This window comes from Heliconius melpomene, chromosome 18, assembly GCF_056956725.1.
Source record: "Heliconius melpomene rosina isolate 202511_hmr_F chromosome 18, ASM5695672v1, whole genome shotgun sequence".
NCBI lineage: Eukaryota > Metazoa > Arthropoda > Insecta > Lepidoptera > Nymphalidae > Heliconius > Heliconius melpomene.
In genome coordinates this window covers 15,572,204-15,599,157 of record NC_140406.1, presented here as the reverse complement: position 1 = coordinate 15,599,157, position 26,954 = coordinate 15,572,204, and the positions used below count along the sequence as shown (strand labels likewise).

The window sequence follows — 26,954 nt, the reverse complement described above, 5'->3', positions numbered from 1 at the left end:
TTTTTTTCCTTACAGTTTTTTTATCGTTTAGACAATTACTTAAAGATATTTAAAAACAATTTGATATGTATCATGTTTTATATGAATTCGTTGTTTTTATTTATTTGTTTTGTTTGATGATTCAGAATATTTTTATATTCTTACAGTGAAAGTGTAAAATAAACTGTACAAAAAAGATCGATGACCCACTTTTCTCGCACTAAATTTTAAAGAGTAGCAACATCGGTTTACTGATTGTGCAGAAGAAAAAACAATGGTGTGATTCCAGATTTTTATTTGTAAGTATTTATAGAATCGAATATCAATTTTTAGGTAATGTTACTTGTATGCGTCGATAAAAAGTTATACGTGTTTGACGATGCGGATCCCGAGGTATAAAACGTTTTGAGTCGTCCAAAAATACATGCTTTGTGAGCTTGACGGACTGTCAGTGCAATTTTTACTCTATTTATTCAGCTTGATTTAGCTATGCGCCATTCGTATTGTAATAAAACGGCCGATGCATGCAGATTTTAGAACATCTTTAAATAAATCCTTAAGTTATGCGAGTGGAATGACCAGAAATGTTAAGTGATTCAGGCGTAAACCTCGATGCAGTGTTGGTGTTTTCTCGCATTGCATATCTTTGCCGGCACCTAGTTTAAGTTAATTGTGTCGTTCGCCTAGTGTTTTGTTATTACGTTCGTGACGAAAGTAGTGTGTTGACCTTTTATAATCATTGAATTAATTATTCTTGGAGACAGACGTGTCAAGTGCTGAATCGCATAATCGGATACGATAAACGATGCAACATGTGTTTTTGTGTATTGAATCTTCATTTGACTCATACAAGAGGTATACACTGTAAAAGCTCAACCCACAATTATGAATCAGTCATTAGACTTTTTTGTTTAAATTATAAATTTCTTTTTATCATGTTTCAAATAACGTTTGATACCAGCTTCTCAATATTGGCAATTTATTTATGAGCTATAAAACCTAATTAACATATATTATCAAGAAAATGTCTTAATTTATATTTTAATATCTGTTAAGATCCTACATTTTATGATCATTATTTATATGATGGTGAAAAAAATCCACAACATTTCTATGTCTTTCACAAATATAACATCTGCACTATTCCTCTATCACTTAAATTATGTGGATTGCATCTTTACTCAAATAAACATCACCAGTTGTTGCTTACATTGATAAATAATCTTGTTGCTGATTTAATAGATAACTATATATAATTTTCGTTTTGGTGGCAAGAAATGGAAGTGTGTATTTCTTCTTCCTTGATATTCTATTGAGTAGTTTTGTAACAAGATATGAAATCACAATGTCTTTAATTTTTTTTTTTTTCTTTATTTAAATATATTTTTTTGTTTCAGATAACATCTTTAAATAAACAAATCCTGCAATAATTTTCCAAAATTTCCCTCAAGACTGTATATATTATAGAATAACTATTATTTGGTTAGTTTAGGTAATGAGCGATTGATATGGAAGGATGCCAACACTGCGAGAGAGAATAAAAAGACGGAATTAGTTATTTATTTATTTTTATATTTAATTAATAAATAGCTTTACAAATCAATATATCCATATTGCTAGCCATTCAATGTATCCTAAACTATTGTAAAGGAAATGATTTTAACAAAGTCCTGAGATTGTGATGTATTTCCTTATATTTATTTATTCAATTATTTTATCATTGTTAGTTGTTAATTAATGAGATAAAGTATAAAGTTATCACTATGAATATGAAGTGCGATAGTTTTTAATTTTGTGGCTTGATGGAGAATTATGGACAATATGGCGTCCAACGTGTCTTTGCGCAGCAACAAACAGAGAAAAGACAATCTAATCACCAGGAAGCAGGACAAAAGCCCCGAGAAGACAATCAGAGGTACAAGGGGGGCTTATCGTGGAATACCGTCGACGTCCAAACGCGACGAAGATGCAGAAGGCTCAACAGAAAGGTTGGATAGGCCCAAAAAGTTCATATCCCAGAACAAGAGCAACTATGGGCTGGGCAAGAGGCCTGATTTCTCTCTGAAGAATAGAAACGTACATTTGGCATCTTCGCGATATGGGCAGGTGAGTGGATTAGTTACGAGTATATTTACATTTCTATTTGTAACATTCTGTCATTTATCATAGATACTATAAATTATAAACACGATAAAACGATGTAAATCTACGTTATGCTGGCCAAATTTTTACGTCAAAGTTTAAAATCACAAACCAAAGAGCTAGGAAAATTTATTTTTTTCATGAAGACCTTTTAATGATCGTATAATATGTTGTACGTTTAATTAAAACTTATGTCGTGCTTTCGCATAAGCCCACATTATTTAATAGACAGACTTGCAGCCTACTAACCTCTATGTTAGCTTAGGAAACCAAGAAAGAGCAAATGCATTTTAATACTGTTATTTGATGATTGTTAATACAATTAATTGGCTGTTATGTTCTACATAAATATGTATTGTGATGAATGTTTCTATCTCTAATTCTTGCCGTCATGTTCTTTAAACAAAAGCACTTTTAAAAAAACTTAAAAATATTGATTACTTTCATAGTTAGTTCATTGATTTAGTAGTTCGTTCGTAGTATAAACGTGTATAATTTAAAACTTTTTACGAATATTTATATTCTGGACGAACCATATTATTTTATCAAAGTATAGGAATAGAATATAGCGCACAAGGATGTTATAAGTTTTATGTGAGGAAAACATTAGAGGATGCAGACTTCCTTTTATTATTTTACCCTATAATCAAAGATTTTGTAGGTCACAGATATACTTGCGACATGTTTGTGAACTACGGCCTAAGTGGTATATTAAATTATCGCACTGAAATGCGACTTGAATTCAACCAGTGCTGCAATGTGAGAGATTTTCAATTTATAATGCAATTACGTTAACGCTATTGTGACGCAGTTGTTGTGTTTAATTTAATGCGATAGTCTCGGATTCGAAATTTCCCTCGGTAGCCAGTAGTTATTTGTATTTATTAATGGAATGACAAAAAAAATAATGTTGGTATTTATTAATGGAATGGAAGGATGTTTCTACAGTTTCCCCTCGCCCTGTAACGAGTGAGTAGTCGGAAACGCGAGTTCAGAATGGTTTCTCTCTTCTCCCACTAAAAAGAACGCGGTAATTGCTTAAAATTTTTAAAAGAGATCTTGTATAATATTAAACATTATAACCTTAGTAAAATATATTAATAAAGAAATCAATTTATATATATTAATACCGTCCCACGAAACAAAAATTATATTCAAATTCAAAATTCAAAATATTCTTTGTTCAAATAGACTATTTATTACAAGCACTTTTGAATGAACATATGAACAAAAAGCTACCACCGGTTCGGAAGGCAGTTCTGCTGAGAAGAGCCGGCAAGAAACTCAACAGTTGCTCTTTTCAAAGTCAATGGTATATTTTACTATTACATTAGTTGGCAGCTGTCCTGCCTGACATTCAATAGACATTAATTCCATACATGTTTATCCTCTAAATATTCTTGTACAGTGTAATAAGCTTTACTCGTTAGAATTTTTTTTACTAATACTTTAAATTTTGGAAGTGGCAAACTTAGAACACTCTGCGGAATTTTATTATATACATGCATACCAAACTTTTTGGAGGCGAAAACTTGGTGTAACAAGCTTATCTTTATTTCTCGTTCCTATCGTATGTCTATCACTATTTTTACTATGACATTGTACATTTTGTCGGACAAACAGAATATTATAATCATTGTTAATGGTACTTTCCTAAACTAACTTAAAGTTTTGTGATCCTTCTAATGGGTTTTGCGTGCTGTACCTTCAATGCCATCTAGGCCAGCTACCGTCTATCATAGTTTTAATAACTTGATATATCCCATTAGAATATTTTTATTAGTATTTTAATTTGAACGAAAGAAATTCTTCATTTTGAGCTTATTTTAAGATATTGCATAATCGACAGACCTTTACTTTATTTAGCCAAACCAGGAGAGCGTCATTAATTCAAAAAAAAATAATATGAATGAATTTTAACAAATGACAATAATATCATCGTTTAATAAAAAGTGCGCCAAAATATTTTCTATTTCACCTATTTATTATAAAAAAAATACAAAAAAAAATGTAATATAATTTACAGAAAAAGAATATATGCTCTTCTAATTTTTTCCAAAGAATATAAAGTCGACCGTACTAATTATAAGAGTGAAAAATTTCCCCGTTTCAATTTTTTACTTAATTTTGTAAGGCGAAGTTAAAATTGCACTTTATATAACAGAGTATATACTCGTACACGTGCGTACATAGCATGTACTCGTCGTTATAAATTCTGGCCGTGAAAATTTGTTTAGTATTAAAATAATCAATGATCTTGACTTCTGTTACATCACAATTTCTTCGTTTGTTTAAATATACTAATTAATGCTATAAATTTAAATTGTGGTCGAAAAACTAGTTTATTTATCATCACGCGAAATAGATAAAAAGAACCGAATATGTTCCCACTTGAGGAATGAATTATTTTTGTTTCCTCGCTCTGGTAACAAGATAAAGCCCGGTATCGAGTTCCACCACTCAACACGCGAATTGTAAGATATGGGGAAGAGGAATGTGGATAATGAAGTGTCTCGATACTCTGTCACGTGCAAAAAAAAAGATAAAAACATAGACTATGAACCTAGCACATAACTATCGCATGTACCTACAGTTAAAGTCATATTAGTAAATTTATTTCGAAGTCGTCTTTGTTATTGCCCGGCGTGATCAAGATATTGTGACGTATCGTCTGACATGTTTTACTCTCGCTCAGAATAAACTCGGAGATACCATACAACGATAAACGTTTGATATAATGTCATTAATATCCGTTACATTTGATGTTTTGTAGTTATGAGCGTTGTATACGTCACACACATTAAATACCTACACAGTGTTTTAAATTATTTATTTACTTTTTTTGTAATCTTAGAGCTCCCCTCGTCTCTCTGATTCACCTACCTATAGATATGCTTAATTTCAACTTACTCGAGTAGTTTCGTCCTGTTCCTTTTTTGTCCATAACGAAAGTAATAATTTAAACAGTTACATCTAAGTTATTCTAATTGTTCCTATAAAACATCGAAAGTAACGTTATGGGAAAAAATCTATTATAAAATATGACATTCCATTTGACATTATAGGTCACTTAAGAAATTACAGAGAGTTTTTAATTGATCATTGCGGGTCACCAGCTCGTTGTAATAGCATTGGTTCTCACCCTGTTTAATGACAAGTATAGAAGGATACATACGACCTTGTAGTGGCCTAGCTGTTTAGTGTTAGAAGGTAGGTCAAGTGCTCTTCGATTCTCGGCAAGTGCACTTATATTTCATGGCGACTTATTTTAAAGAGATCGTCTACTGTAGTGCATACCTAAGCATTTTTAATTTATTATACAAAATAATATTTTTATAATGTAAGCTTACTTATTATGCTTATTATGTGATTCGTGAATGATAGTACGAAATTTTATAGATAGAAAATTAATGTTAATTGGAACAGTAATACAAATTTCGACATTATTCAGAAAATTCTAAAGTAATTTTATATTGTTTCAATTATCTATTTGGGTTATATTGAATGCATTATACTAGGTAAATGGAGAGGAATCTTCTAAATACAGGGTTATTGGTTGTAGTTGGAAAAATTTTCAGAAAAGTTATAGAGATGATGTCACTTGGTATAGAATTGGCCCTCCAACTAGGTAGAAATCCAGGGTGCACCTGAGATATTTTGTTTCTTTAATTAAAAAAAATGTTACTGATTTGGCGTTACTATTTATTTAGGGGATGTGTATACCAATTGTAAATATCTAAATAGTGTTTTTTAAACAATGCACATAAATTACTATTTCAAATTTAATATTATCTCTTCATGACTCAAATCGTTTTCGGTGAGATAAAACACTAAGTACTTTACATAAAGACATTATCACTTATCACTATCTCAAACGTTTATGAGGTAATCCATCTATTTCAACTATACGCTTTTATATCAAAAAAATGATACGTTTTTTCCTAATTCTTTCGCTTTTGGTAACACGATAGGCGGTGTCACAATAACTTATTAATACTTTAACAGAATGATTGGGGGTTCAAATCCAACTACTGAGGTATATCATGAGGCCGCCTTTTGTAACGCGACTTGTTGTGGATTCGTTCCTCACTCGTGGAAATAATATTTATTTAAATGTATATTTTCATTTCTTCACTCTGGTGTCATTCCTAAGTGGTTCGTTGATTTCCGCCACTCAACACACGACGCCTCCAAAATTCAGGGGTAAAATGGGGAACGCAGTGTCTTACTTAACACTAGGTTCCCTCTGCCCTGGTATATAGTGTGAAGCTGATTTTTATAAGTAATAGACAAATCATAATATTAAAACAAAGTGCGATGTGTATTTATCGAAATCGATTACGTCAGGAGCAATTTGTTTAACAATGCAAATACGACGAAATTACGATTCCGGTGACCAAATAATTTGTCGTCTACAATAGTAAACAGGTGACCTTAAACATGTTTATTTTATATACAAAGTAATATTGGCCACTATGTTTATATTATTTGTTACTTAACTTACTAATAGGCTACCCTAGCACGTGAACGTGTTTGTGAAACTAGTAGAAGAAAGGTCGGAAGTACTTCCGATTTTCTATTTTTCTGTTCATCATCATCATGAAGCCTGTCGTCGCCCACTGCTGGACATAGTCCTCTCTAAAGGCAAGCCACTGAGCTCGATTTTCAGTTCTTCACATCCAGCCGTTGATTATTTTTCTTTTATTCTTCAAAATTATTAATTGAATGATCGCCGTCTGTATATGGAAGATATATTTCAAATACTATTAATGGGGGCATTTGTTAATGTAACAGAATTCAAGACCATTATTTTTTAATGTTTTGTCAATTTATCTGTTTGTCTGTGCGTTTCTAATACCAGATGCGGCTTAACCGATTTAATTCCAGTTTTCACTAACTAACTAACATGTGTTGTGGCAAACTTCACTTAACATTGAGTGCTTGTTTGTACACCAAATAATGTAAGCGCGTCAGGTTGTGGTTTCGATTCCCACTCGAGGAAATTAAATGTTTAATAATTTGATTTCCTCGCTATAACGAGAGAAATGTCGGCGTTGAGTTCTGCCACTCAACACACAAATTTCAGCGAAAGTGGAGAACGCAAGTGTCTTAATGGGAACGGACTGTCTTAGCACTAGGTCCCCAGGTTTTACCTATACCACTATGTGCTACAGCGTAAGCAAAAAAAAAATGTTAATACCAATGCGGATAGTTAGGTAACAAATATTATCCATGTAGTAGTGGAGACGAGCATCGTTTGGCATTTACTTTGTATGTACACGTAACGTCCAATTTTTCTGGCACGTGAAAGCATTTGGGAACTTCTTTAACGATGAATGACCTTTTAAGTTAGCGAATAAATCAATATTATAAGCTCTAGGTGAAAATTTCTTATCGTTTGAATGGTAATATCACACCTACCTATTCCGCTCTCCGCTTTCAATACATTCTGTGTAAGTGACCGTGGAACTTCATGCCCATGTGCGTATCTAGAGATATTTTCTGGAAGGATGGAGGTCTGGACTTATATATATTTTTTAATTGTTCAGATCTTATTTTTGGTAAGTAAAATATTGAATCCCCCATCCCTCCTTGCCGCCCTTAACTTATGTCAATTTCGCACGTTGTCTTACTAGAGTGCAGAAATGAAAATAAATCTGACGGTGCCCTACAGCCAACGATTATTATATATTTATAAATAAAAAAATATTAAATATTTATTCATATTATATTATTATTGTGTTATTTGGAAACATGACACTTTTACATTATATCAACGTATATTATTTTTCCTGGTAAAATATGTTTAACTCGTAGTATATTATCATTATGCATCTTTTATTTGTTTACGAGTATCGTTGTATGTTCATATATACAATATATGAGTTGCTTATCGCTATTGCTATAAAACTCTTTAAAAACCGGTAGCTCATTTCGAATATCTATAGCAATTCATACTTGGTTTCTATTAACTATGTCTAGGTATGAGTAATCTAAATCTTTTTTTTTTATCTATTTCATAACTTTATCTCTTGTAAATAGATAACCACTTTATTATATAATAAAGTGGGATCGATCCCGACTCGAGGGAATGTTTTCATTATTTTAAATTTCCATCACTGCTGCGGAGAACGGAGGGTCTTGACACTAGGTTCTCTCTTCCTACCCTAGAGAAATCTAGTGCAAGATGCATAATGAAGCTGAAATGACAAAAAATATTGTGATAAATCAATCGCACTATAATATACACACATACTCGTACACCAAGTACACGTGTACCAAGTCCATCTACGACGGTTCCAACCTTTTATCCTGTCAATTTGCGACCGCTGGGAATTGGGTTTAATTCAATTTCATTTATGAAATAACAATCGCGTCTCGCGGGTGTTACGTCAGCGCTGTAGGCCTAGCCGCAGTACCGCAGACTGGCCGCACATGGTATCTGGTCATAACATGTTAGAAAAATTCTTAATTGTTTTTTTTTTGTTTTAATATTAATTGATTTATAGTATTGATTAGGTGTTACTATAGGAATAGTTATAGGTACATAAAAGCTGACAGTATTATATGAAAAAAACATTAATTAGTAATTTGTTTTTAGGGAGTTCCTCCTTTACAAGTTGAGTATGGCTTTAACCGTAAACAATGAGGCGAAATGTAGGCTAGGGTGTAGTAGTTAACATGTCTCACTTATGGCTCCAGTAATTCCACCAGCCAAGTTAGTAATTTAAAATTTCCCAGTATTTTAGGTAAACGCCGTCGAACACTGCGGCCGGTCACGTATTCCGCACGCAATAACTAATATATTTACTCCCGCTTGTTCTTAGAAAATATTATGTATGTATGTACGACTATGTTAGATGTCAATGTTTCTCAACGAACGATCTTGATTTTCTTTTCCAACGTTTTGCTATTTACACTTGCGTTTCTGTTTATTTATCTCGAACAGGTTTTAATTGTGGAAAACCAACTGTGTTTCTTTGTGACTTTATCCTCAAAATAGATAATAATATAGATAGATATATCCTCAAAATAGATATAGAATTATGTTGTAGTATATTATTTTGACAAGGAACATAAATGGATTTAAGTTTTCCCATCATAGGAAGGTAGACTAAAAAACTTAGCATTAAACGCTTCATTCTCCACTTTCCGTCCGAATTTAAGACATTGCGTGTTGATATTTTTTTTATATTAAAGTAAACAAATTATTTTTAGACAAAGTCGAAGATAAAATCTGCGATAGTTAATATGTCTAGAGTCACCACATCTATCTACACACTATCACCTGTTATCAGTGCGATAGTAAAATTAAGGGCCTCGTATCCAGGCTGTGCTATGCTATTGGTGGCGATAAATCCTAATTACGTTAACGCCACATAATTATAAAGCGGCCTTCCCTGTCAGCGGCGCGGAATGCCGTTACATCACGGTGCGATAACTCTGACGCCTTATCACTATCCTTTCTGAGTAAAGCTTGGTCATACCGTCACACTTGTCCATCATGAATTGTCTCATCTATTAGGCTTTTCCTGAACTATACGATTTTTTAACATGATTTACACAATTTTAGTCTTGCAGGCCAATTACTTATTTATAGGGCATCTACTATTATCGGTATATACAAACGTTATGTACATAATTTTATAAGATATTTTATACTGTCGTTAACTGATATAACAACTTGAAATTCAAATATAAGTAAAATTTGTATTGGTAATTTTGTAAATTGTTGTCGCGCTTGCAAACGTCGGTGATAGAGTTTTTAGGATTTGAGACAAATATTAGAAAATTACAAATTACATAATCTTGATTATTATTTAAAGATTTGAATCCCAGATTTAAAAAAATGGAAAGGCAGTAAATTAAAAATGTATTAAATAAAAATAATAATAATAATATTAAGAATATAAATAACATCTTAATATTCTTAATATAAAAGGAGATGTTCCCACCGACTGAGGTACGCGCAGCCGTAACCACTGATGGTAGAAACGTGAAAGTGAGATTTTTATAAAATTTGAAATTTAAATTCTTAAAAATATTTCATTGAACACGTGTTTCATGGTTTATTAGAATTCGCCCCTTAAACTGAAAATAATTTCATAAACATATTTAATAAATATTCGTATAGTTCAAGCGGGCGAAGCCGCCCAGGTCGGCTAGTATATTATAGTTGTAAACGTCTCTTTAATTTTAAATACTGATTATGTGGTAAATAATGATCAGAACATCGTAAACAATATGAGTCAGCTGTATAATTGATACTAAATATAAATATTATTGATAATATAGGGAAAAGTAAAAAAAAATATAGGAATAGTGCAAACTGTCGATTTTTAAAATATTATAAATATTAATATATTTATAAATGATAAAAGAGCGGTTATTTGTACAGTATGCGTGTGGCCTTACACACTATGCGTTTCTGAACCTTTATCGCGGTGTTTGTTATGAATGGGCCAGTGTCACTCAAACGTTGCTCCTTTTAGGATTGATTTTTCGCGCGCTTTTGTTTATTTATTATTTTTAATTTTACGGATAAAAATGTTATAAACATAAACTAATATTTTTTTACATTTATCTGTGAAAATATACAATTGTTAATTGTGCATAAGTTGTGTGTGTGTGATATTACATACATTTTGTGTGTATTTTTAAATATTGGATGGTAATTTGGTATGTGTTTTATTTTTGTTTGAACTAATGTTAGTTTACTTTAACGTTTCAAAATGTGATATTAATATATTTTTAATTAATAAGTTACGACATGAGAATTTCTTTTATCTAAGTACAGATACTTCATACGTGATTTTATAGGATTTTTTATGTAGAGTGAATCAAAAATGTAGTAGGTATTAAAGAAGGTCTAGTTACAACTGCATTGTTATTTTATAGAAAAAATATTCAATAGAAAATATAGGTAATCATACAAGATTACATACACCACCAAAGACACTTACTAAAGAATCAACTAGTCATATAAATAGAGGCGTTTGTCAATTGATCCCGTTGGAGAGTTCCTGTCACGGGCAAATTTAATCTCAAGCGAATTTATGTCGCGGATTGTGACCTCGCATCTTCAGATTGAAGAATAGAAGTAAACAGGATATGGTAGCAGAGGATGAGGGCCATCTTTATACTTATATGTCTTGAATTTAAAAATACTACCATATTTATTGCAATAGGTACATAATTTTTTGGTATTTCTGCATAATTTGTTATACTCAAACCGTTTACTAGATTCAAAATACAGAGTGTAGCGAAAAAAAACCAGCTAACTTTAAATTGAAATATATTTGAAGTATTACAATCGCCAATGTACTCAAGTGGGCATTAATAATGATGTTTATGTATTCCGCAGATGACATCAGGTCTACACGGCCACGGCCACCAGATATCGCAGCCGGCGCACCACCTCGACTCCTCAGTGCTCAACACCAAGGAAAAGACTGTGCATGGAAAAGAAAAGACCTTTAAAGTACGTGAGAATACCATTTCATTCACACATATTGATACTTCATAGATTTTCCTCTACTCTTACTTAGTGTTTTATAGCCAATAAACTTGTTAAATCTCGCTTGTGATAAAAATAGCACACGATTATATTACACGTTGATTACGTTTTATATATCCTACATGCATCACCGTATAGTCTGTAAAGATCTAGGTATTACGTATAAGAAGTTTTTAATAAACAAAGTGACTTAAATATTAATAAATAAGGAAAATGAATGAAGTTAGCGAAAAAATGACAAATTGCACGTGATGTTTATTTTTATACAAGTATTGTGTTTTTTTTAGTATTTCCAGCTTCCTGCTCAATCTCGTACGTAGCGGGGTAGGCAAGGAAACCTATTGATAAGAGACTTCTTTCTCCGCTTTCTGCCAAAGCTTCAAGACATAGCCTGTGGAGTAGTGGACTTCAACGCCACCGCCTTTGTCTTTGTACCAGAGCGAAGAAATTAAAATATTAACACAATAATCCATTCCCCCGAATCGGGATCGAACCCACAACTGTCGTTTTTCAGCGACACGCTTGTCCTCCTGCGCCGCTTAATCTTAATCCACCACTAATCTGAGACGTTGGGCACTAGATTCAGCATATAAAATTATTCATTGCTTTTCATTAGCGCTAGATAATGACTTTCAGTGTTCTGATATTTGGATGTATTTTTAGCAATTTGTGGTATTTCGCTTTTCCGTATGAAATTTTATTATAAAATTATTATTGGGAAAAGCTGTACTTCATATTTAAGCGTTTTCCCGTTTTGTGTTCATTTTTTATATAGTACTATAAGAGTCGAGAGGTAAAGAGAATCGCACAAAAATATGACAACAGGATCAGAGAATATTAAAATATTTTAAACTAGTGGACCCGTGCGAGGCTATGCCCGCTTATAATAGAAATATTAATAAAGAAATTGAAAACTAAAGATTCAGTAAATTCACTAAAATAGTTGTATAAAATAACTGTTACGGCAATTAGCTTTAATGTAATTTTGTCGAACTAAATACTTTAAATTGACATAACTTTTTTATTTATAAACCGATTGTAATAAAATACACAAACACAAATATATTTTAAAAATCATTTGGGTTCTATTAGGGTTCTATGAGGTTAATAAAGGTTCCCAATAACATTTTAGATCCTCCCTCTTACGATTTTATTATAATATTTTAAGTAATCTCTTGATTAAATCGAGCCTACGACCATCAAGTGTTCAGCCCAACTTTCCTGTTACTAATTTTAGCAATATAGGATATTAATTGAGGTCAGAATTGTATAACTATACAATTATTAAATTTTAATATCTTTTTTCCCCATGCTCAGGTGGTGGTGGGGGGCGAGGTGGGCGTGATGAAGACCCCGGTGCTGGGCGCGCGCCCGTACAACGCGCTGGCCATCATACACACGCAGCAGAGCAACACCTTCGATATGCTCAACTCGCTCACTACTAGTGTCGTATGTTTATTTTCTATGGAATTTAATTTTGAAAAATGTTTGTTTTATACTGGAATGGTTTTTTTCATAATCTTGTCATATAAATTAGTAATCGTAATGCTCTCATACTTATATCTTATGCATTTATTTTTGATCAATTGTCTGATCTATTTGCTTTATTTTGTCTTCCTCTATCAGATAATACTAAATAACATATTTTTTTAGTAAATTTAAGTAAGTTTAATATATAATTTGAATCTTATATTATTGGCGTTATAAGCTATTTTTGTTTAGCACTTTAAAAAGGTCAAAAATAATATTTTGTTTGTTTCCTTATTTCAAGTTAAAAGTTAATTATATTATAAAATATTTAACTTATTTTTATATTTTATAGTGGTAACGTCAAAAACTTTTTTGTATATTTATCTTTATAATGATATGCACCTTTACAGGCAAGTCAGCCAGTAGTAGGCGTGGGCGTGGGCGTGAGCGTCGGCGGTTACAGACGCCGTAGCTCGGGCCAGGGCGCCATCTGCGACCCTGAGCTGGACGATAGTGGGAACAAGCTGGTGGCGAGGCTGGAAGACGACGCGTTTATATCTGAACAAGATCTGGTACGAATTATGTTTGCTTATTTAAGAAAATACTAATATTACTAATAATAGGTTTAATGTTTTGCCCATGAAGTTGTCAAGATAAAGAGTATCCACATTCCAAAAAGTGTTGAATCTTAAACTTTAAGTCCTAACACTGGAAACTACTACCACCTACCAAAGCTGACGTTAGGGAGATAAATAAACGTAAAATAATAATAAGAAAGAAATCGTCTTATATTTAATATTTTATACGTAAATATTGTTTTATAAATATGGTTTATGTATGAACATCATATAAATTTGTATGTCTCGTTAACGTCTAGAGTGAAATAAATACTATCTATGACAATAGCAATTGTACCACGCCATTGTGATATTTAAGAGCAATACCGTAGAAGGTATTTTTTAAACAAATCACAATAAGAGACAGACGGATCTCTTTTCTGTTTTAGTGAATCTGTCGAAATTAAATCTATATCCATATGTAATGCCACTATGTGCTTCAATAAAAGTATTACAAATTTCGCCTTTAAAAATATTTTTTTTCTAAGTTTATAATAACAAAATCAATATATTCTGCCAATATACTGTTTTAAAGTCTATATATATGTAAGTCTATATATATGTAAGTCTATATATATGTGTAATAATATTAAACATATATATGGACTTTAAAATATTAAATGAATATCACACAGCAACCTAATCTGTTACCTAATCCGAAGCTGTAATCTATGATTAATATATTAATTCTATAAATAAACGTTATTTGCATTTAAATTATTCAAACTGACACCAAAATGGCGATTCACACGGTCCTTATATGGTAATCCTTTAAAAATTTTTATCATCGACTCAGAATCGAATAGTAGGAAATTGGGTTCAATTCATCAATAAATCAACTTTTTCCAAGAATAATTGTCATAATTTTGTAAACAGAAGTAAGCTAACTTATAAATGTGGAGTGCTAGATAAGATATGTAATAGTAGTGTGACTTTAGGAGGAGAACATTGAAATTGCAGCGGCGACGGAAAAAGGCGCACCCATCATCCCCCCGCCACCCCCTGACGCGGGACAGGAACAACCTCAAGAACCACAAAATGGTAAATTTTATATTTTTGTTATTTTGATATCGTTGGGTACTCAGCGTAAGGTGACGGTTATACTAGGGGACACAAGACAAAGCGCGGCTTCGAGTTCCACCACTCATCACAGACAGAACAAAGTGTCTTAAAACTTGGTTACCTCTGTCTACCCTGCTATATGCGGGATACAGCGTGAAGTAAAAAAAGATATTTGTAATAATTTAAATTAAATGTCAAAATAATAAATTATATTTATTGAATTATTCATCACTTTTTTTGACTATATTAAGATTTTAGATAATATATTCATAGCCAAATGGATTTGTACAAATGCGTCTGTTTTAATTTTCAGGTATAGTGTTTGATTACAAACTGGATAATCTGGAAGATAAAGATAAGGAGAAGATTGATAAGGAGGATGAGGAGGAACCAATCGGTGTGTCACCTTGTGGCAGGTAAGGGGACAGCTATCTTAAGTGGCTCTATTCTTAGTAATAATAATTAATAACATATATATTTAATATTTAAATTATGTGTTAACCATCATACTTTACCGTTAATTCCAGATTAACTGTGTCACAGCCACCAGCTTTTTTATAGTATCGGTTTTTTCTATAGTACTAAACAAAATGGTGTACTTTGAATCATATATTTATATTTAGAATAGATAAAGTTTTGTAGTGCATTTGATTTGTCATAAAAATGATAATAGGTATACAAGTTAGTTGATATTTATTTTTTAGAAAAGGTATTTACTTTATGAATTATTTAGGCTAGGATTGTATTATGGTTTTTTTAGCTTCACCCTGTATCCCTCGCATTGCAAGGCAGGCAAAAGGCCTGGAAAGCTAGTGTTAAAACACTCCGTTCCCAATATGACACTTTCTTTTTCCACTTTTCACCGAATTCTAAAAGCATTGCGTGTTAGCGGAACTCAACACCGCGCCTTGCCCCTGGAAATGAAATATATTGAATATTTCCATTTTTTCGCTCTGCTGTCGGATGCAAAGCGCGGTGTTGGTTCTGCTACTCAACACGCAATGACAACAACTCCAGAATTCGGCGGAAATGGGAACCGGAGTTATATTTATATTTGAAAAAATCTTTTCACATTATATATTTATATAATAAGGACGAAGAACATTTAATTTTCGCATATAACATTGTCTGCATAATGTGATTTGTTTGCAGGTTTTTCAAATACGACAAAGAAGTGGGTCGCGGTTCATTCAAAACGGTGTACCATGGTCTCGACACGCAAACCGGTGTCGCTGTGGCCTGGTGCGAATTACTGGTAAGATCTGTTGTGTAATTATAGCTTTGGAAGCTATTTACAAAATAGTTAACTTAAATCTTGTAACGCAATAAAAGTTTCTTAATTCATTGAATTGACTCTTAATATTGGAGAAGTCTAAAAAAACAATATGCTTTAATCTAGGTAGATTAGCATTTAGTCTAATACTTCTATTATATTATTGTACACATTTGACAACAAACAAAAATATTATAATTTCTCATTTTACAGGAGAAAAAGCTTAATAAAACCGAGCGTCTTCGCTTTAGAGAAGAAGCGGACATGTTAAAGAAACTCCAGCATCCTAACATCGTCCGCTTCTACAACTACTGGGAGGGCACAGTGGCTAAGAAGAAGAACATTGTGCTGATTACAGAACTGATGGTTTCTGGGACGTTGAAAACGTAAGTAAATCACAGTGGTTGGTTAATATTGGAATCCTGTGATGAAATATTAAGTAATTATAATATATTTTAATAGATACACTCTTTACATCCTGAGTGATTTATTATAAACTTTTATATATACCAACAACCACCGCATTCCAGTCATACGTTTGTGCCTCTGCTCCACTACCTGCCTCGTACCGTGCCTCGAGTATTGTGATTAATAATATATTTTCTCCCCATAGCTACCTAAGAAGATTCAAACGTATCAACCCGAAGGTCCTCAAGTCGTGGTGTCGGCAGATCCTGAAGGGCCTCAACTTTCTCCACTCTAGAACACCACCTATTATACATAGGTAAGATATAAAGGTATATAGTAGATTACTTATGTTTTATTTATCAGTTTTCTTGACGGATTTTTTGTTATTTGTGATTATTATATATAAAATAATAATATTAATATAATATTTCATTTATAAGTTATTTCATATATTTTCTTTCCAAAGCATGTTTTTTTTCTGGTCTCTGTCATTTAACTTTTCAATAAACTGTGTCTACTCCACAGACACAGTTTATTGAAAAGTTTTGTTTTTCTTTTTTCATTTTCCGCTGTTTGTATCATCGGGCTAACGAGAAGAAACCTAGCCTAATTGGACCAAAATGTTTAAATATTGCAATATTTTACACATTATACTTATAATCTGCAGAGATCTGAAATGCGACAACATCTTCATAACGGGCACGACAGGCAGTGTTAAGATCGGTGACCTTGGACTCGCTACTCTCAAGAATAGGAGTTTTGCCAAGTCAGTTATTGGTATGTCAACATTAAGTTTATAATATATATAAAATTTTTATTAATTTACCTCAGGTGGGAAATAATGTAGTACAAAAAACTGTTAAAAAACAGCTTCATGCTGTATCCTGCACACAGCAGGGTAGGCAGGGGGAACCTAGTGTTACGACACTCCGTTCCCCACTTTCTACCGAATTCTAGAGGTATTGCGTGTTGAGTTACATATCGCTGCGTTAAATCTCTTCTTTCCTTCCTGCCTTTGTCTATTCTTGTTTTATTTGTGTTTTTGTGATTTCTTGAAGTTTACGTTTGTTTAAGTCTACTTTTGAATATTTTAAAGTACTTCAGTCGACCATTGTATGTTAATACAACGCTGTATAATTTTGTTAGAACATTAGATTTTCACTGATTACCGATATAGTTGGGTGTATGGATTTTGAATAAAAGTTTGTGTGGGTGTGTGTGCAGGTACCCCTGAGTTCATGGCGCCGGAGATGTATGAGGAGCACTACGATGAGTCGGTAGACGTGTACGCGTTCGGCATGTGCATGCTGGAGATGGCCACCGGCGAGTACCCCTACAGCGAGTGCAGCGGGCCCGCGCAGATATACAAGAAGGTCGTCTCGGTATGTCACACCTATTGTTCTAGTGTAGTGAACAAACTAACTAGCCCTTTCTCTGCTTTCTCTTCGTTTAAAAATGCCAGCGCTTATTTAATATGGCTTTAACTCTGGGTGGGAAGAATGTGTCGCATTCCTGAAAACTTCTTCAGGAATGCGACCAATTTTGTTACACAGATCTAGTGCCAAAATATAAAAAATAGCAATGTCTTTTAAAATTAACAACGTTTTTTTTTTCAGGGAGTGAAACCTCAAAGTTTAGAAAAAGTCACAATTCCAGAAGTAAAAGACATAATTGAATCTTGCATCAAACCAAATAAAACCGACAGGTATATTTTCAGAATATATGTTAGAAAAATTCTTTAGTCTTCTCAAAGTCTTGAGGCCAATTGTGGCTCAGATGCACAAGTGTGAGGCTGTAAACCTCACAGTCTGTGGATTCCATTCCCACTCCAGGTAATGAAATATTTATTTTAATTTACTCGCTCTGTTAAAGAGGTAAAGCGCGACGGTGGGTTCTGCCACTTAACACGTAATTCCTCTAGATTTCAGCGGAAAGTGAGAAATGGAAGTGTTTTAATGGTAATATAGTGTATTAAGTTAATAGTAGATTACCAGGTTCGGAGGGAACCTACCCTGCAATGTGCTACAAAACAAAAGTGAAGTTATGTAGTATAAAGAATATAATTGCTTTTATAGTTCCAACAATTACATGTAGTGAAATATATTTTATAATGAAATTCGGTAAAGTTAAACTAGAATAAATTATCTGATAAACTTTTAAAAAATATTTTTTTTTTTTTTAAAGAAAAATACAATATATAACTAAGAATTTTATGTTGCGCAATTTGTTTTCTTAAATTATTTATAAAACTAAATTTATATGTTAATCGTATTAATTGTATTTAAATATATAATATATAGGCCAAAAGTAAAAGATCTCCTAAACCATGAGTTCTTCGGTGAAGACATCGGCCTCCGCCTGGAGATCGTCGGACGAGACCTCGTCACCATATCGGACATTACTAAGATACAGTTCCGGCTCAAAATAATAGACCCTAAAAAACGGTACATGTTATACATTAATTAAGCAATTTTTTAATATATGTTTAAAAAAAAGCTAAGATAAACTATTTTCATATGTATAGGGTTCATACATAATTATTTGATATGGTTAATAATGAAATTAATATAATCAAAAAGATATTTTATTAATGTTGCCATTTAAACCTTTATGCAAAATTAATGTTAAATGAAGGTTTCTCAAAGTATATTTATATATACTTTGAGAAACCTTTTATGTCATTTGTATACATTTTTTAATATATTGCTATAAAAAATCTTTTAAAATTAAACAAAAAGAAGTTATTGAAAAATCTTCGTCGAATCGTCGAAAATTGAAGTTGTCAATGGTTCCTAGCAGTAGTATTGAAAAATCACAAATATGTTATCGTTCTTTTAAACTGCTCAGAAGTATAGTTTTAATGTGTTTTTTAATCAAATATAAATAAAATTTTTAATGTGTTTTTGAAACGTGTGTGTAATCGAAAACTATTTGGTATTAGTTCAAAATTGCAATAAAAGATACTTTCCCTGGGGACCGTTATATTCAGTTGTCATCACAAAACACGCCTAAATAAAGTATAAAACAATTAAAAAGTTAAGAACTGGGTATCTGGACACTGTACTCTGCTTACATCGGAATGAAGGATAATAGATAAAAAAAACTTATTAATATCAATTTAACCAATAAATAAACTTATTCTAAAACAGATCATATACTCACAAAGAGAACGAAGCGATTCAATTCGAGTTCGACATAGAGAATGACGATTGTGAGGAGGTGGCCAAGGACATGGCGAAGGCGGGCCTCATCATGGAGGAGGACGCGAGGATTGTCTTCAAACTACTCAAGTCACAGCTTATTAGTTTGAATCGGTAAGTGTTAATAATGTTTAATAATAAAGTAATGTCACGTATAATGCAATAAATAAAACTTTCTTGGCATTTTTGTTACGTTAAAAATGACAGCTAAAAGGAAATGCTATAGATATATTCAAAAGTTTTACGACATAAATATATTAAGGAAAATGATTTTTAATGAACCAAAACTTGTCATGTACAAGTGGGGAGAAGCTAAAAAAACTTCAACGTCTTTAGAACACTGATTAGAAAAATTGCTACATTAAAAAAAATCACCGTGTAAGTTGTAACCACAATAATATGTGCAACAAGTCTTAAAATCCTATTTTGGCCATATTGGCATGCATATGTGTATATTCGCAAAATCATACTTGCCATAATTACATCCGCCGAGATTAATAATTGTCCATTAATCAAAACATTTCAGTTGATTCACTTTTATTAACGTCTATTGATTGTTTAGTTCTAAATCTTTCAATAGTAGTCGATAATCGGCAATGTATAGAAAATATACACTAAAACATTTAGATTGTTTGGCCGCACCTAAAAAGGTATTCGAACGTATTGCTGATAGTGTTATGTATTAGAATACAAAGAGATTTTGTTTTTAGTGCGATAATTATGTTATTCCATATAACAAAAAAAAAGTCACCAAAAATTAATTATTAATTAAAGTACATTTATTTCACAAATAAACTTAGAATTATAGAGTTCTTTAAAAAACACAACAAACAGTGCGGTGTCACTAGAGTCTCTCCGTATACTTTGCTAATATCTCGCCTGTCATGTGGCTGTAAATGCGACTGGGTTCGATCCACACTCGTGGAAATGAAATATTTATTTAAATTCATATTTCCATTTCTTCACTCTGGTATCGAGTCAACGGAGTGTCTTAGCACTAGGTTCCTTCTGCCTTCTCTGCTGTGTGCCGAATACAGTGTGAAGCTGATAAAAAACATATAATTCGTTTTAATTACATGTACGATCACATGTTGCATAAGTGCGACATGTTTTGAATAATTATTTGGATGCTTCGTTGCACGTTATTAATTGCGCTGACGCGATAGTGCAGTGCGCCATGTGTGTCTCGGATTTCGACCGCGATGCAGTTTGTATATCTATCTATCCTTAAGTTATTAAATTATAAACCTAATGAATATGTGGTTGTTATATACATTTTAAAGTGCAATTTCTTACATAATTTAAAATATATAAATATTTAGGTAATTATTTCAGTTTCTGTTCGACTTTGTTAGTGTAGTCTTAGTTTGGTTGTAAAGTTGTCGATTATATCATATTATAATAATATCTATATGTTTTCTACATGTTAAAGAACCAGCGTTAAACGTAAACCTGTGTAGCATAATTTAAATAAGGTTAAATCTTTGACGTAAAAATACGTATTGATTGGCAGAGTCTTACATCGCATCGCGTGCTCGACTCGTCAGTTTCTTGTGATTTCTCGATCTTACTCGATTTTTATCGTATTATTTATGTGCTAGGTTTCAAACGTCTTATAGCTGCCAATTCTTTTTTTTTTATAAAAAAGAAATAATAGTTTAAATTAGTTATAGAATTTTATATTTTTTTTAAATAACAAAGTATAAATTTAACATAAACAAAGCTTAAACAGTGAGTTTCGTGTTTTGTTATTTTTTTTTCTTGGACTGCAGTTGTGTAATGAAAATTTCATAATTTCCTGAAATATCTTGAGACAGTATAACATTAGCATTTTATTTGCGTGAATTATTTTGGTGTTATCATAAAGGTCCGGTCGCCATGACAACTGGTTACGGCCAGCTTTTATACTAAATACCATCAGTTGCACGACCTCGCGTGCCTCGTGCCGTTGTGGAGTGAAATTTACCTTTTGTCTACTTAATATAGTCGTCCAGTTATATATATCCAAGTCGTACTGTTTTAATTTTTGTTTACATAACTTTTTGTTTTATTTAATGTTATAAAGTATAAATAATATTTTTGTTTAATTATTAGAAATAGTGAATTGAATGTTTTTGTTAAATGTGCCGTTTAACTTTGTTTTTTTATGTCTGTATTATGTCGAGGAAATCAAAAGCTAGTTTGGTTTTAATCTTCAGGTATATTTAAAAAACTCACATGAGAATAAAAAAGAAAAAATATTATGTTTACGATACGATACGAGTGTTTTGTTTTTTGTTAGCTTCACCTGTGATATGTACTAATTGATGAAAGCCAATCTTACAACGTTGATTACTACATGATTGGCCTGAAACTCTGCCCGCATGTGTAATACGACGACAATATAAATATTTTCGTCGTATCGTCGGCCGTCCCGGCATGTATAATAATGCAAGGACTGCCAAAATATATTAAAAAAAATATTTTAAAGTATGTTTTCTTCATTGAAAGTTATTAAAAATATTACTAATCATTATGACTCTCTTAATTATAGTGAAAGGAGCGAGAAAAAAGCGCAGATGCTTTTCAACCAAGAGCTGATTAACGAACAAAATCGGCAGCAACAGTTGCTCCTAGAACAACAACTGAGACAGGTATATTTTTTCTCAATCCTCATGAAAACAGCTTGTGTTGTTATTAAAAACTTGCAAATAGTGCCTTATACCAACTATAATAAAGAGTCAATGACTGAAATAAGCAATTTTTTTTTTATGGTTTTGACATATCGTCGGCTGAGATTAATCCTGCTAAGCCATTGTTACTCACATGTCAGTAAAGATGGAGAATGTAGGGATTTTTCACTTCTTTCTCTTAATGTCTATAGTGACGTGTTTTATAAATATTTAGGTCAAAATGATCCAAAACCAACAAGGGCCTGTAGATCAAATGAAGACTGGACTTCTCAATGGAGTGGGTTCGCAGCCAACATTGGCAGCTGTTCAGTAAGTTTGACATAGCAAATAATGTGATGGCATGGATTTTTAAAATAATATCCAAGCATACCAGCTGCTTACTTTCAAAATTGTTTTCGTATAAACTAATCTAAAAGTTAAATTTTTAGATATTTATCAACAAATTTGTACAAACAATTCTATTTGTTTAGACTAGATCAACAGTCGCAGCTATTACAAGCACAGCAACAGCTGCTTCAGCACCAGTTCCAGCAACACCTCACGAACGAGGAAAATGCTGCGATGAAGCTGTTCCAGCACAACCTGATGCAAGCCCGAATATCCCCCTCGCTAACTCCCGACCAGCACCTTCTCCAGCAGCAGCAACTACTCGAGCAGAACCTCAAACAGCACCAACAAGTGATGATGGAACAGAACCTCCTTAATCAACAAATGTTAGAGCAAACTGTCACTAATCAAGTACTTATGGAGCAACAAACACAGCAAGGGATATTGGAACAGCAGCAAACTCCATTACAATCGAACTTATTAAATCAACAGCTGGTGGCCAATGAAATTAATAATCAGAATCAGGTATTACAACAGCAGATTATTCAACAACAGCAAAATATCATCGCGCACCAGGCGGCGGCTATTCACCAGAAGCAATTGGAGGAGCAGATGACGGCCACGGAGAATATTATATCTGGACCCCAAACGAATCTTGTAACAGGCCAAGTTTTGGACCCATCTCTTCAAAACTTACAAAATATCCTAGCCCAGATAATCCATAGACCAGATACTATACAGGCGAGAAAAGATTCAGAATCTGAACAATTGCAACAGCAACAGATACAGCAACAGCAGCAGCAGCAACAACAACAGCAACAACATCTTCAACAGCAACAACATCTTCAACAGCAACAGCAACTACAACAGCAGCAAATGCAACAACAAATTGTAACTCAACAAACTGACCAGAATACTGAAATTCAACAGACTGTGCAACAAGAACAAGAATTACAACAACAAATGTTAAATGTTCATATGCAGCAGCAAACTAGTCAAGGAATAGCGTTTCAACATAATCAACAATATATTCAACCCAATATATTAACCGCAGCCGTAGATCCTCAGATACTAGTCCAGCAACAACAAGTAGCACATGCCCAGCAACAGGTGGCTCAGGCGCAGCAACAACTTAATATGCAAAAGCAAATGTTGGCTCAACAACAACTTGTTCTACAACAACAACTCATCAACCAACAACAATTACAAATACCTGGTCAAACGCTCTCTCCGCAACACATTAGAAATTTGCAGCATCAACAGTTCTTAGCGCAGCAGGAGTTGCAATTGCAGACTCAACAGAATTTAATAGATCAACAAAATTTGGCGTTACTGACGCAGAAGCAACAGCTAATGGGGCAACAACAGCAGAAAGTTGAGGAAATGCTGCGGGCTCAGCGCCCCATGTACACGCGTCAAGGTTCTGAACAAAGCCAAATAAGTTCCGTTGACGTGCACGATCAACAACCTCTAGTCTCCGACCAATATCAACAGAAAGCTTCGTTACAGCCACAAATGTCGATGGATCAAGGCCCAATACAATTTCAAAATCAGTACGTAGAACAGCAGCAACAGTCGCAGCAACAACAACACCAGCAGCCACAACAACAACAGCAACCACAGCAACAACATAAGCAACAACAACAGCAGATTCAGAAACAATCGTCTGAGGAGCAAGCGTACCAGCCGCAGCAAGTTCACCAAATGCAAGGCCAATCCCTCCCTCATAGTATGATGACTCAGAACTTCAACATGGTGCAACAGAACGAGAGGCAGATATCTAGTCATGAAGGCACACCGGTGCAGCATTACACTGCCAATCCTCTGCAAATGTACCAGAATCAACCTGTCCAAATGCAAAATGCTTACAAGCCCGTGGAGACCTCGATGCCCTCTTCTGTCCCTACTTCATTGCCTCAGCAGATTCCAATCACACAGTACCAGCAGGAAAGTTTACTTGCTTCCGTTCCAGTGACCACGGCGGCATCGCTATCTGAAGAAGTGAAACCTCCGTCTAGCCAGGCCTCGGAGACAGTTCCTCAGCAGCTCAGCATTCAGTCCGACGATGGTTATATGCCCAATGGCACTCAGAAAGAGCAGTTCCATACGCCAATGACGGAGTTCCCATCAGGCGCGACCCATCCGGAAGTGATGAGACAACCGGAATTAAGTTCCGTTGAAGAAAAACAAGCGGAAACTCAGCAGGATGGTGAGTTCCATTGCATTATTATTATAATTAAAAATATTATTTATAATTAAATATGGGATGGCCTTCATTGCTATATACTACTTAAAATAATATGTTAGAAACTATTGGAAATATTAAATAAAGTGGGAAAAGTAATGAATTAAAACAAGGCTTCAAATAATTATTAAACAACCAAAGGGAATTATCTAGCAGTCTAATAACAATATCTGGTTCTAAAGAATCCATCGGGCAGAGTGACGTTAGCGATCCTTTTCTTTCGGTCGCCGTTGACAGCCCATAAAAGTGCCAGCCAGTAATTAGAGTCGTCCTTATATAACCTCTATGGTCATTATTTCTAACACATTTGATATTAGATTTTTGTGGAAGAGTAGTTTCAGAAAATTTTATACATTAAGCTATAAAAAGTAAAATAATAATGTATGGATTCCGCTATAGTTTTTTCTACTTTTCTATTTATTATTGATAAATGTGTCCACCAGCCAGCACAGCAGTACCATCACCCATAACTGCTGAAAAGAAATCCCGCGGGTCCAAAAAGCGTTCCCGCGAAAAGGAGAAATTCCCACGACTCACCGTTCTCTCTGTCAGCGATGACAGTACCGTGGTAGAGTGCCAGTTGGAATCTAAGTCTAAGACTGTTACATTCAAGTTTCACGTTCCTGATGTCAATCCCGAGGAATTGGCTAATAATTTTGTAAGTTATATCTTTTATTGTTATTAAAAGGTATGTTCTTTGTTTATATGTTTTTGTTCATAGAGGATCACGTTTTATTTTCTTAATTTTCTGGTTGTTTCGAGAAAAAAGTAGTATTTATGTTTCTTTCATCTCGACAACATTGAAATTCTAAGTGGAAGGAAAGGATGGATTCTAAATGTAAGGAATATTAAAGTTGAGGGTGGATTAAATCCGTAAAATAGGTTGATAATAAATAGACTTAGTATTTTTAGGGTTCTCTATCTTTTAAAGAAAAAAGGAACCATTATAAGATAGTTTTGTTGTCCGTCTGTCTGTCTGTCTGTCAAGAGCCCCTACCTCAGAAATGCTCGCGAGTTGAAATTCAAACCATATAGATAGATCTACAGCCCCCCCAGCTAAGCCTGAATTGAAAAAGTTCGAGACCTCCAATTTTTGTACGGAACCCTCGGGGAGCGAGTTCGATTCGCGCTTGTTTTAATTTTTTTAACCATAGTTAGCATTAGGATTTCATTATTTATACCATTAATGAAATTACTTGCAAAAGTTATGGATGCCAGGCCCTTTAACAACTCTCACAGGGTAATAAACTTGTTTTTATATTTTTTATATAGATTTTAATATAACTTTGTTTGCCAGGTGGCAAACAATTTACTCCCCGAATGGCAGAGCAGCGCGTTCACAGAATTGATAGGTGACATCGTCCGGCAGTTGCGGGAACCCCGCGCGCCACTCGCGCACCCTGCTGAACGATTACGACTTAATATTGATAAGGTTAAATCATTTGCTATATTATTTTTTATTATATCATATTGGGTATATAATACCATTTTATTATCCTAATGATAATTTTATATTAAATGTGTCAATGTGTTTAACATAATTTTTTTCCACAAGATTTTGGTCAGTGTTTTATTTTTAAAATCTGTCAAAGTCTGTTTTATTTTTTTATCTTAAACTAAAATATTTTTCACTCTTAGGTTATTAATTTGATTCCCCAGACGGACTACGACTCAGAGACGACCGAGCGTGACGACAACCTCACAGATTCCAACCAGGACAACTCGGAGTGCACCACGCCCACCGCCTCGCAAGACAGCATCGCGCTCGCTGAGCTGGCGGACGAGCCGGAGCCACCCGCGCTCCCCGCCGCCCCCACACCTGTTGACACCCTGGCCAGGAAGATCAGTACTGCGTCGTCTATAGGTGAGAAACTGTGTCATGTAAAAAGTGGCTAAGTGCGATTCTTATTATGTTGATTATACACAATATTGAACTAAAATACTTTTATTTTTATAATAACAACGTTATTTTGAAGTTGATGTTTTTCATTAATTGACTATATGACAAATTGCTGATTACATAACATTTAAACAAATATATG

The 26,954-nt window shown here is 33.5% G+C and overlaps 1 protein-coding gene across 8 annotated transcripts in view; it reads left to right on the top strand.

Moving 5' to 3' along the window:
* The first annotated feature begins 140 nt into the window (after window positions 1-140).
* LOC146529696 (uncharacterized) overlaps window positions 141-26,954 on the top strand; it is a 34,569-nt gene continuing 7,755 nt past the window's right edge. For 4 of the 8 annotated variants that reach the window (XM_085202115.1, XM_085202117.1, XM_085202116.1 and 1 more), the window contains exons 1-21: window positions 141-278; window positions 1,377-2,085; window positions 11,486-11,602; window positions 12,956-13,087; window positions 13,519-13,680; window positions 14,664-14,766; window positions 15,101-15,203; window positions 15,940-16,042; window positions 16,274-16,446; window positions 16,674-16,784; window positions 17,136-17,245; window positions 17,693-17,850; window positions 18,085-18,173; window positions 18,769-18,912; window positions 19,618-19,782; window positions 22,202-22,301; window positions 22,555-22,649; window positions 22,811-24,876; window positions 25,356-25,570; window positions 26,210-26,344; window positions 26,551-26,776. In XM_085202115.1, coding sequence (XP_085058241.1) covers window positions 1,792-2,085; window positions 11,486-11,602; window positions 12,956-13,087; window positions 13,519-13,680; window positions 14,664-14,766; window positions 15,101-15,203; window positions 15,940-16,042; window positions 16,274-16,446; window positions 16,674-16,784; window positions 17,136-17,245; window positions 17,693-17,850; window positions 18,085-18,173; window positions 18,769-18,912; window positions 19,618-19,782; window positions 22,202-22,301; window positions 22,555-22,649; window positions 22,811-24,876; window positions 25,356-25,570; window positions 26,210-26,344; window positions 26,551-26,776 — 4,801 coding nt within the window. In that variant the 5' untranslated portion in view covers window positions 141-278; window positions 1,377-1,791. The other 4 variants (XM_085202114.1, XM_085202113.1, XM_085202112.1 and 1 more) reach the window with 4 other exon arrangements.